The sequence below is a fragment of the Heloderma suspectum genome, chromosome 6 (assembly GCF_057233095.1).
Source record: "Heloderma suspectum isolate Gila_16-S chromosome 6, 16-S_ref, whole genome shotgun sequence".
Lineage (NCBI taxonomy): Eukaryota > Metazoa > Chordata > Lepidosauria > Squamata > Helodermatidae > Heloderma > Heloderma suspectum.
In genome coordinates, this window is record NC_139463.1 from 91,134,944 (window position 1) to 91,147,333 (window position 12,390).

General features: G+C 44.7%; 1 protein-coding gene across 1 annotated transcript; it reads left to right on the top strand.

Moving 5' to 3' along the window:
• The first annotated feature begins 1,051 nt into the window (after window positions 1–1,051).
• LOC146341805 (vomeronasal type-2 receptor 26-like) lies at window positions 1,052–6,962 on the top strand. The gene is made up of 2 exons (XM_084808418.1): window positions 1,052–1,169; window positions 6,061–6,962. Exons 1-2 carry the CDS (start codon window positions 1,154–1,156, stop codon window positions 6,960–6,962), a joined length of 918 nt encoding a protein of 305 aa, XP_084664544.1. The 5' UTR covers window positions 1,052–1,153.
• The last annotated feature ends 5,428 nt before the right edge of the window (window positions 6,963–12,390 follow it).

Genomic DNA, 12,390 nt, shown 5'->3' on the forward strand with positions numbered 1-12,390 from the left:
CTCCTGGGCATTCCAAACTGCCACTCCTGGTATCTTAACATCACAGCTACTGATGAGGGTGGAAGAGGAAACATTTGGCTCTAAATATATATTTTAAATTAATCTGTTGTTAGTCTATCTTTCTTATATATTTTAACTTAAGACTGACTGCATCCATAGTGGATCCAGATTCTCTTTCTTTGTAGCTTTGCTGTCGTGCCAATTTACACCTACCTCTATGTATTTGTGTACATTGTGTGTGTGTGTGTTTATATATATTTAATTGGGAAAACAGGATCAAAATTCAAAATTTCACAACACCAGAGATATCTGAGCCATTATACAAAATATCCTTTGATATCCAACAGCATATTGATATGAATCAGCAAATCCCATGGAAATAAAAGAGACAGGTTTCACAGACCTGTCATTATTAGTAACTGTGCAGTCCTGTACATGTCTACTCAAAAGTAAGCTCCACACTGTTCACTGAGATGTACTCCCTGATAAGTGCATAACAGACTGCAGCACATAATATTGGTTTCATACTGGAAGTGCAAACATCTTTTGTGGGAGAACTCTGTTAGTTCATAATTTGGCATGGCACCACATAAATAGCTGTAGAAGCTAAACTGCATTCCAGGAAGAGAAACAATTGTAATAGTAATTTAGGGAAATAAGAAGTTGCACAAATACATAAATATTGAATGATCACCATTTGGATAATTTGGTAAGAAATGTACAAATTAACTGGAGTGGAGTGGGAACAATGGTAGTGCCTTTAGCAACCTGCCCCTCTTTAGAAAATGTGTAAATAGGGTGTAAGGCTCAAATTACTGAATGCTATTTTTTCACTCCTTTACACAGCAAAAAATACATAGCCAGTGTCACTTGCTGGAGAGCACCAGCAGCCCATTGGATGTCACACACCCTTTAGCAACTTGATAACATTATTCTGTTTCAGCTGTCCATTTGCTTAAATGTTGATGCACTAATCATATGATTCCCAAAAATCTGTTCTGCATGGTAATATTCTATTCTCCACCCCCCATTTTTGGAACAGGCATTGCCCCTGTCTTTGTGTACTGAAAGCTGCCCCCCTGGTTATTTCCGGCAAAAGCAGGAAGGGAAGCAGATCTGCTGTTATGATTGCCTCCCATGTCCCAAAGGGAAAATGTCCAGCCAGAATGGTAAGAGTGGTAAAGTGCAGGGTTATCTTATGATCCTGAGCAACATACATGACAGATCCATGTACACATAGAGTGTAGCTAGACAACTATACAGATTTGTGTGAAAGACACAGAAATTGCACCCCCTTCAAAAAAAGTGGTTCCCTAACTGAAGCACTTTACTTTTTTTCCATGGTGATGAATGGCATCCATACACCTACTTATACGGAGAATGCCATTGATCAGTTTGAAGACCCAGATTCGTCGAGCTCAGATATTATTGCAGAGATATTTGAGAAGGAGAAACATTATCAAATAACATGTAAATAATTACTGAATAATTGATCAAATAACAAATGTTAGTAATGCCCTGACAGTTACACTGAACAGCTGAGAAGAGGTGTTTTCTATTCTCCTTCACCTTGCTTTAATTTTACAATCTTTCTTCATATATACTAAATGAATCCAATGCACAAGTGGGGACCCTGTGCCAATCCAGGTATTGTTGGACTAAAACTCCATTAATTGGCCATGGTGTCAGGGCCTGCTGGGAGTAGGAGTCAAGCATCAGTTTAAAAATCTTTACACTGGCTGCCAATTTGTTTCTGAGCAAAATATGAAGTACTGGTTCTTACCTTTAAAGCCTTACATGGTCTAGGTCCAAGGAACCTTAGGGAGCGCCTTCTCCCCTATGTCCCAGTCTACCACTTAAGGTCCTCTGAGGGCTATCTGCTGTGGCTGCCTAATGTGAGATTGGCAGCTACACACAAGAGGACCTTTTCCTTTGCCACCAGTCAGTTGTGGAATGACCTGCTGGTTGAAATGCGCCTGCTGACCTCGTTGAAGGTTTTTAAGCAGGCATTAGGGGCTTTATTATTCTGGCAGGCCTTCCCTTTTTAGAACTCCTGTTCCTTTTGCTGACTTTTGTATACTGTTTTTAAGCGGTGTTGTTTTAAGCGGTGTTGTTTTAAGCGGTGTTTTATGGTTGAATTTTAAAAAAAATGTTTTTCATTCAAAGTTGTTTTTAGTTATATGTTGTTTGTACATACTGTCCGTATGCTTTTATATAAATGGTATTTAAATTTTGTATATTGTATTTTAATGTTTTAATGTTTGTAAAGCACCCAGAGAGCTTCAGCTATGGGGCAGTATAGAAATGTAAATTCTCCCCCTCCGCCTCCTCCTCCTCTGGAGTGTCACATGTTTCCCACTGATAGGGGGACAAAAAACAGACAATAATTTAAATCTTTATCTAGATGTCGGGATGTATGAGAAATTTGTTTTTGTTCACAAAACATGCAAGCATGCCCCATTCGAGGCACCAGACATGAAAATGAGTGTGAGCACATGTCCACAGAAAACACTCACGAATTGTTAGGGATGTTAGAGAATTCCGCCATGGACTCCAATGCCACCCTGCGAAATTTTCCTGGGATGGACCCTACCTGGAGTCAGTCTGTCCAGTCCGTCCACTGCCCCGGTCTGCGGCCGCCATTTGCCTCCCTGCATTAGCCATGATAGGCTACGTAAGTATTTACATAGCCTATCATGGCAAAGAGCAGGGACACAAATGGCGCCCACTACGCTGGATGCCATTTGTGGCCGCAGCCCGGCAGTGGACGGAAGTCCAGCTGTGGGCGGGCCCTGCTGGTGGCTCTGCGGACTTGCCGCAGAGCGGAGCTGACTGGGGAGGATTCCGTGGGGAGGGACGGATCACCTTCCCCCCCAGCAGACGCCCCCACCCGGAACAGGGGAAGTAATCTGCCCATCCCTACAAATTGTCGAACATGTGCTCACTTTTGTCTCTTTCCAAATTCCCAGTTCAATTTGAGCAAATTTCTTCAGTAGATTGAATCAGCCCTACCTTAGCCTATGGAGGAAAGTTGTGCAAATTAGGAAACTTTGGGGAAAATTGCACAAATTTTGTAAAATTTTTGCAAATCTCCCCTTCAACTGCTGTTCGATTTGCATAATTTTGTCATTCGTGCAGAGTGAGCAGAGATCGGGAATGCAAATCGGAATCTAGCATGAGACAAGTGATGAGACAATGTTTGGAAAATCCTGGTGATCTAAAACATTGCTCATTCACCCATCTCTTTCTAGAAGCTACTCTAGGGTAGGTGCAGGAGGGCTGATCCAGTTTGAGACCCTAGGATGAGAGTGGAGATTTTAACCAATGAGGTCAGAGGGAAATAAAATGCGGAAAGTAAGAGTAGGGATAGGTGAGTATTTTGTTTCAGTTCACTTTTGATAATAATTTACTAAAATTTTGAAATCTTCTCAGTTTTGGGGACAAAACAAACAAGATTTAAAAAAAAAGTGGGAGAAACAGAAACTGACAGATTTTCCCATCCAGATTTGAGTGCTTAGTAGAAATGTGCATTGGAAAGCTGAAGAAGAATTGTCCCCTTCAGTCCAGTTTTATTGGGTCCCAAGGCAAATTCAGATACAATACATTCCTGCAGATTTTATGTCTCCAAAATAGCATCTTTTGGAATTGTTTCCCTAACTGTTTCAGTGGGATTGGGAGGGACTGTAGTTGAGTGACTGACAAGTCCATCTAGGGCACATTTGGCCATGGGCTCCAATCTCTGTGCTTTGGGGGAGGCCAAGGATGGGACCATGTGGCATTCTTCCAATGCCACCACACTTCACAATGATGCCTCCACTATCCTTCTGAAAATTTTCAGGTTTCTTTCCTGAGGACAACTCTATAATGTGTGTAGGGATGTCAGAGGATTCCACCATGGATCTCGGTGTGGCTGAATGCCAGTGCATTCAGCCCCCCAAAATCTGGGGCGGAACGAAGCCCCTGCCCCCCCAACGAAATGTGCGCGAAACGGGGCACTTACTTGCTGCCGTTCGCACTGCTTTGCGAATTTGCTTCCTCATTATAGCTGTGATAGGCTACAAAAATAATTATGTAGCCTATCATGGCAAAAAAACAAACGAACAGTGAACGCAAATGGCGGAGGCTATGGCAGCCGCCATTTGTGTTCCCTTTTTTTTTTGCCATTTTAGCCTACGTAAATATTTATGTAGGCTATTACAGCAAAAAGAGAGAGAAAGAAACGCAAATGGCGGCCACTATGCCATTTGCGTTCCCCCCCTTTTTTTTGCCGTAATAGTCTATGTAAATATTTACGTAGGCTAAAACATAAAAAAAAGGAAATGGAAATGGCATAGTGGCCGCCACTTGTGTTCCTTTATTTTTTTTCCACAATAGCCTACGTAAATATTAACGTAGGCTAAAACGGCCAAAAAAAGGGAACGCAAATGGCAGCCGCCGTAGCTGCCGCCATTTGCGTTCGCTGTTTGTTTGTTTGTTTTTTGCTGTGATAGGCTACGTAAATATTTACGTAGCCTATCACAGCAAAATACAGAGACGCAAATGGTGGCTACGGCAGCTGCCATTTGTGTCCCTGCAGGCTGCCCAGTGGCCAGATGTCTGGCTGCAGTTGGCCCCGGCCAGCAGCTCCGAGGAATCTCTGTGGAGCGGAGCATGCCGGAGAGAATTTCGGGGGGAAGGATGGAGCGCCTCTGCCACACCACGAATGTCACCCTTTGAAAAGGTAAGTGACTTTCGTACATCCCTAGATGTGTGCCATTCTCAAACAAAGTGACCCTCAAAAAACCATGGGAGGAGTCAGGAAAAGAGAAGTAAAGCATCTCCCCTCCCAAATAAAAGTGAACTTCCCTTCCATATGAACATCTTTAACTATACCTCTGAAAATTTAATGTTTCTTACTTGGGGCCACCCCTAGGCTTCCTGTAATTTTCAGAACAATGGTCATCAAGCAACGAAGGGAGATTAGGGTGCCCTCTTTAAAAGTCCATCAAAGGTCAGGTCTGCTTTTGAACACAGACACACACACAAATCTCTTGGCTATGATACTAACATTTGGCAGGCTTGATCTCCTCAGAAGAAACAATGATCCCTCAAATTTTGCATCCAGTTCTGTGATGAAATGATAATACAAAAAGTAATTGGCATTTCCTTTTCAATAAATAAGAATGCACAGCACTATTTAACTGACACTCTCCCAAAGGACTTCCATCCCTGCAACTATCATCAAATTCTGACTGAGATAAATAAGTTATAAACAATTCTGATTTCCATGATAGTAAATGGAAAAAAACAAAACATTCTATTTCCAAACCCCAATTCAGGTTTTAGACTGATTCAAACCAACTGATTCCAAGTTGGTCTGAACTGAATTGGGCTGCTTTAAGAGGGGCCAAATGAGGACCTGTGTCAAAGCTGTGGGTTAGTGCACACCTCTAGTTAACAGGTTCTGACGTATTCTGTGGGGCTTGAGATGTTGTAGCATTGGGTCCTTTCTTGGAAAATGCTGGATGTTCAAGTCCATATGCTTCTACCATTGTATGTTCCACATCCATCATCCACCCCAGTCCTATTCACTTTCTGTTACCATGGTTCCATTTCAGCAGAAAGCAACAAGACTTAAACTATTTCCATTCATCATAACTCCACGGAACCTGTACTTATCCTTCTGAAATTTGGCATGTTTCTTGGCTAGGAACATCTGTATGACATATGCCAGTTTCAAAGAAATTGCCATTATCAGTGTCTCTCTTTCCCTCCAAATTCTGAATATCCACAAGTGTTCAGACTTGGATTCAGCCCACTTTGGAGTACCGTCATTTGATTTGGATACATGTCGAATCAATCTGAATCACCCCAATTAGATTTGGGATTCAGAGTACTGTAAACCCATAAAAAAGAGAAAACAATAAAATAAAAATGATTCAATAGCATCATAATAGACAAAAATAAAAATGAATAGACATCATCATCGTAATTCCCTCATATCACTCAGTATCAGACAATTTATGTGAAAAAGCATTAACAGAATGTTGGATTAAAAGAAAAAAAACTTTTTATTTTCAGATATGGATGACTGTTTTGAATGTCCAGAAGATCAGTATCCAAACAAAGACAAGGATTTATGTGTTTCCAAGATAGTAACCTGCTTGTCCTATGAAGAACCTTTGGGGATGTGTTTAGCTAGTCTGGCACTTTCCTTTTCTTTCTTCACAGTTTTGGTGCTCGGGACATTTTTGAAACACCACAACACTCCCATAGTCAAAGCCAACAACCGGGACCTCACCTACACTCTCCTCATCTCCCTCCTGCTATGCTTCCTTTGCACATTGCTCTTCATTGTTCCACCTGGGAAGATAATATGTCTACTCCAACAAATTAGCTTTGGCATCATCTTCTCAGTGGCTGTGTCTTGCGTGCTGGCAAAAACCATCACTGTGGTTCTGGCTTTCATGGCCACAAAGCCAGGATCCAAGATCAGGAAATGGGTGGGGAAAGGGCTGGCCAACTCCATTGTTCTTTGCTGCTCCCTTATTCAAGCATGTCTTTGCATTATATGGCTGGGAATCTCTCCCCCATTCCCAGATGCTGACATGCACTCGGTGGTTGAAGAAATTGTACTGGGATGTAACAAGGGGTCTGAAAATATGTTTTATGGAATACTGGGCTATATGGGCTTTCTGGCCCTTATCAGTTTTACTGTGGCTTTCTTTGCCAGGAAGTTGCCTGACAGTTTCAATGAGGCCAGGTTCATCACATTCAGTATGTTGGTCTTTTGCAGTGTTTGGTTATCCTTTGTTCCCACCTACCTGAGCTCCAAGGGGAAATATATGACAGCTGTGGAGATCTTTTCCATCTTAGCTTCTAGTGCTGGATTGCTGGGTTGCATATTTTCCCCCAAATGTTACCTCATTCTCCTAAAACCTGAGTTAAACACCAAGGAAGAGTTAATGAGGAAAAAAAAATGAATATAAAACCTTTGGTGTAGTTTTGAGGATTGCCATAATGGAATTTAAAAAAAAAAAACATTTTTAAAAATTTCTTTTTCATGAAACACACACTTCCATAGCAGTGGGACTCTGTTTTTAACCCCCAGTGAATAGAGAACAAAGCACAGGCTATTCCAGTACAATCAGAAATCAAGAAACAAAAAGGGAATTGAGCCTATGGAAGGAAAAGACTCTCCAGTGGTGGTGACTAGCAAGGTCTATGCAATGTTTGCTTTCCTGCCTGAGATCAACATGGCCTATACATGCAACAAGTGCAAGTTGATCACACCGTTGGAAGAAAAAAAAATAAGAGGACTGGAGCGGTGAGTGTTGACCCTCCAGGGAAAAAGTGATCACAAAGAGTTTTTGGACAGAACTAGGGATGGGGGAGAATTTCTCCCCGAAACTTCAGGGGGCCGAGTGCCAATGCATTCGGCCCCCCAAAATAGGCAGTGAAATTCTCCGCCGCCCCCCCCCCCGGGATGGGACTTACCTTTCACGAAAGTCCCCCCCGGCGGCGGTTCATCGGGTCTTCGTCGGGGGGGCGGCAGCTGGTCTTTCAACCGGCTGCTGCCGCCGCCATTACAAGTGCAGTAAAAAACAAAACAAAACCCCGTGATAGGCTACGTAACGATTAACGTAGCCTATCACGGCTAGATCTCCAAAGTCAGCCGTGATAGGCTACGTTAATCATCACGTAGCCTATCACGGGTGACTTTGAAAAAAAAAAAAGCACGTACGCAAATGGCGGCCCCCATAGGGAGCCGCCATTTGCGTTCCTTATTTGGTCCCTGTAGTCTACGTAAAGATTTACGTAGACTACGGCGAAAATAAGGGAACGCTATTTGCGTTGCCCTCATTTTCGCCGTAGTCTACGTAAATCTTTACGTAGACTACAGGGACCAAATAAGGAACGCAAATGGTGGCTCCCTATGGGGGCCGCCATTTGCGTACACGCTTTTTTTTTCCCCAAAGTCACCCGTGATAGGCTACGTGATGATTGACATAGCCTATCACGGCTGACTTTGGAAATCTAGCCGTGATAGGCTATGTGAATCGTTACGTAGCCTATCACGGGGGTGGTTTTTTGTTTTGTTTTTCGTGGCCAGGTAGACGGGGCGCTTCTACCCGGCCTGAATTTCACCGGCGAGGGATGGGGCGCCTCCCACCCGGCCTGAATTTCGGCCGGGCGAGGCGGGGCGCCTCCCCCCCCTAGCATGAAGTTAGGGGGGAGAAGTGAAGTGCATCCCCCCAACCGCAAAGCAAGCTTCGAGGACAGGTAAGGGACTTTTGTCAATCCCTAGACAGAATGGTGGAACTACAGCAGCAAAGTGAAGAACAGAAGCTGGAAAAGCAACAGCAAGCTGAGGCAGACGAAGAAACTGCTGAGGTCAGGAAAAATGAAGTAAAGGATACTCCTTGGAAAAGGGTGACAGTTAGGAGCAGAAGAACTAGAAGCCACTCTACACCAGTGGAACTATGGAACCATTTCCAGGTACTTGAGCATCAGACTGGAGGGCAGCCTGCAGAGGAAGAATTACAGGGGAACCTGCATGAGAGCGAGCAAGAAGCTTAAGGTCAGTCAAACAGAGGCAATGAAACCAAGGCTTACAACAACTAGGGATGTTGGGGAATTCCACCACGGATTCCAGGGAGGCCGAATTCCAGTGAATTCGCCCCCCCCCGGAATCCATGGCGGAATCCATGACGGAATGAAGCAACACCCCCTGCCACCCCACGAAATGGGCCCGGAACAGAGCCTACCTGGTGTCGGCCATCCAGTGCTCCACGAATGGCCATGATAGGCTACATAAGTATTTACGTAGCCTATCACGGCCTCCGCAGGGATGCAAATGGCATCCCTGCATTAGCCATGATAGGCTAATGATGGCTACGTATTAGCCATGATAGGCTAATACGTAGCCTATCACGGCAAAAGACAGGGATGCAAATGGCGTAGCAGCCGCTGTTTGCGTCCCTGCTTTTGCCATGATAGGCTATGTAATTATTTATGTAGCCTATCATGGCTCAGCAAAGGGACGCAAATGGCAGCCCCTATGCCAGCTGCCATTTGTGGCCACAGACCTGCCGCAGCCTGATCCCTGGCTGTGGATGCACCCTGCCGGCGGCTCCGCATAGTCGTCGCAGAGAGGATCCGACCGGGGAGGATTTCGAGGGGAGGGACAGAGCGCCTCCCCACCATGGATGCCACTTACAAAACAGGTAAGTGGTTTCGTACATCCCTAACAACAACAAGAAGAGAAGGGTAGTAGTAGTGGGAGACTACATGCTCTGTGAGATCAAAACCCAAGTATGTTGTGAAGACCCATGGACTCGCCAGTTATGTTGTCTCCCAGGAGGATGGATTAGAGACTGAAGGGTTGCCTACACTCATAACACCCACTGACAGGTATCCCTTTCTTCTCATCCATGTGGGAACAAATGATAACACCAAGTGGAGCTATGAAGAAATCACATCAGACTTTGAAGTTTTGAGAAGGAAACTCAAGATCTTTGGGTCCAGGCGCTGCCAAACCGCCGCCGGAGCTGCCGCCGCCGCCAGGAAGATTCACCGAAGATAAGTCCCATCCTGGGGGGGGGGGGGCGTGGAAGACCATTCCACCACCGATTTCAGTGAACCCACGAATCAACCCGAAAAACCATTTACAGTTTTTAAAAAAACAAAAACGTGATAAGCTACGTAAAGATTTACGTAGCCTATCACGGCTAGATTTTTAAAAAACACCGTGATAGGCTACATAAATGTTTACGTAGCCTATCACGGCTGATTTAAAAGAAGGAAATGTGCATACGCAAATGGCGGCGCCCATGGGCGCCGCCATTTGTGTTCCTTATTTTGACACGTCTTAGTCTACGTAAACATTTCGGGGGGGAGGGACAGAGCGCCTCCCCCCCCGGCCAGGATTCGGGGGGGAGGGACGGAGCACGTCCCCCCCGGCCAGAACTTCGGAGGGAGGGATGGAGCGCCTACCTCCCACCATGAATGTCACCCTTCGAAAAGGTAAGTGACTTTCGTACATCCCTAGTGGTACCTTCCTTTACTCTTCCTTTGTCACTTGGTCTTCCTTCACTTCCTATATGTGTGCTTTTTTTGTTTTCAGGTCATCTCTAAGCTTTTTGTGAAGCCACATTTGCTTCTTCTGTTGACTTCCACCTTTTCTTTTTGTTGGAATTTTTTGTAAGTGTGCCTTGAGAATTTCCTATTTTAAAAACTCCCACCCATCTTGGACTCTTTTTCTCATTAGAGTTGCTCACCATGGGACCTTACTTATAATTGTTCTGAGTTTATTAAAATCAGCTTTCTTAAAATCCAGGGTACGCATTTGGCTACACTTGGCTTTTGGTTCCCTTAGAACCAAGAACTCAAGTATAACATGGTCACTTTCCCCCAGAGTTCCCGTAACTGCTACTTTATCCACTAAGTCATCTCTGTTGTTTAGGATCAAGTCAAGGATAGCCGATCCTCTAGTTCCTTCCTCTATTTTCTGTAGGGGGAAGTTATCTGCCACACAAGTCAGGAATTTCTTGGAGGGGCCATGTTTTGCAGCATTTGTCTCCCAACAAATATCGGGGAAATTGAAGTCCCCCATTACTACTACATCATGCTTCCTTAAAACATTGGCAATTTGCTTTTCAAGAGTTTCATCCTTGTCTTCTCCTTGATTGGGTGGCTGGTAGGGATGTCAGAAAATTTCGCCATGAATCTCAGGGTTTTTCGGGTTGATCCAGGCTGCTGTGGCCACCATTTGCATGGCTGCCTTTTGCCGTGATAGCCTACATAAATACTTACATAGCCTATCACAGCAAAGAGCAGGCTGCAGCAGCCTGGCCATGGCCGGAGGAGGATTCCAGGGGGAGGGACAGAGCACCTCCCCCCCACCGCGGATGCCCCGGAATGGAGCCAGGTAAGGGATTCCTACATCCCTACTGAGAGTTCAACATTGGCCTATTGCCATTTCTGTTTTAAAGGAACTCTACAAGTGATGTTTTACTTTAAGAGTCTTAAAGTGTCTTAAACAAGTGTCTATGATAACTATTTAAGCTGCAAATTCTATCTGAGGAGAAACTGAAAGGGCCTCTGGGGGAGCCTCTGCAGTCAGGATTAGGGCTAAGTGCAAACTGTTTAGATCTTCGTATTGTACTGTACAAAATACTCTAATCAATAGTAATGTTTATACATTCAATTCTTGGTTTATATAGCACTGGTGTTTTTACAAGTCACGATTTTGGGAGGGGGTAAGGGAGTAAGGTAAAGGCAGACCACCTTATATGAAGGTGCCAAGTAAAAAAAGAACAAGGCTCCCTTCATCCCCCTCTTTAATTCCAAAAGCCAAACAGTCTAAAATTGGCTGACACATAGAAATCTGAATTTATTATCCTCCACCCCATTAGAAAATTGCTATAACTTACCCAGGAGAACCCTCCTGATAGTCCACATTGTCATGGAGCTGGTTATGGAGCAACCTAAGCTGTCCCCCCCTCTCAGCTCACACCCCAGCAAAAGGAAATATTTGATATTAAGCAAGTTGCAGAGCTTTGCATGTTGGTGTCCTGTACACTGGAGGCAGTCTTCAAGGCTCTCAAGCAACTTGAAGTAGAAACTGCATTAATTCCAGAAATGAAATCTAGGCTTGAGCTAATCTCAAATCATGTGGAACTATTTACAAGCTTAAAGGAACAGGAACAAACCCCAAGCAGAGGAAAACCTGCATCCCAGGACCTAGTAATGCCTGTTACTGTCAGGGGTGTTTCTGAGTGCAGAGAGTGGAATAGCCGTTCAGATTCTGAAGGAGAACCATCAGACATGGGGGAGGTGTTTTCGCAGGCTAGTCCAGATATGAGTAGGCTTGCTTCTCAGGTTACAAATGTCCAGATGGCTGAGCTTGAGGGTCCCTCCTCACCCCGCCCCCCCCCGTGAGAAGCAGCAATCAGGATGATAACCTAATAGATGCCAGGCACAGGCGCAGAGCAAAGAGAGAGAAAGCAGAGGTAGAACTTAGATGCTCTACCCAATTGGCCTTGCATGAAAAGCTGCTCTTAGAGTCTTCATGACAAGAGAGGGACCTCCTCCCCCACCCTAAGTTAGGCTAGCGAGACCTCCTCCCTCTTCAAACAGTGGGCAACTCTTGTAAATTCCATTTGAATCCCCTGAAGGTATTCCTTTGTAGATGGAGAGTCTCTGAAAATTTGCATCTGTATGACCCTATGAAGTAATGGATTAAAAGCTGTAGACTGAAGCCTCTTGTCTGTGTATGTTTGGGCATTGAAGTGAAGTGGGGGCTAAGGGAATCTAGGAGTGCATGAAAGCCACTTACCTGGTCTCGCAGCTTGTTCGCGGTGGGGGGGAGGTGCTTCACTGCTCCCCCCGAAGTTCAGGCCGGGGGGG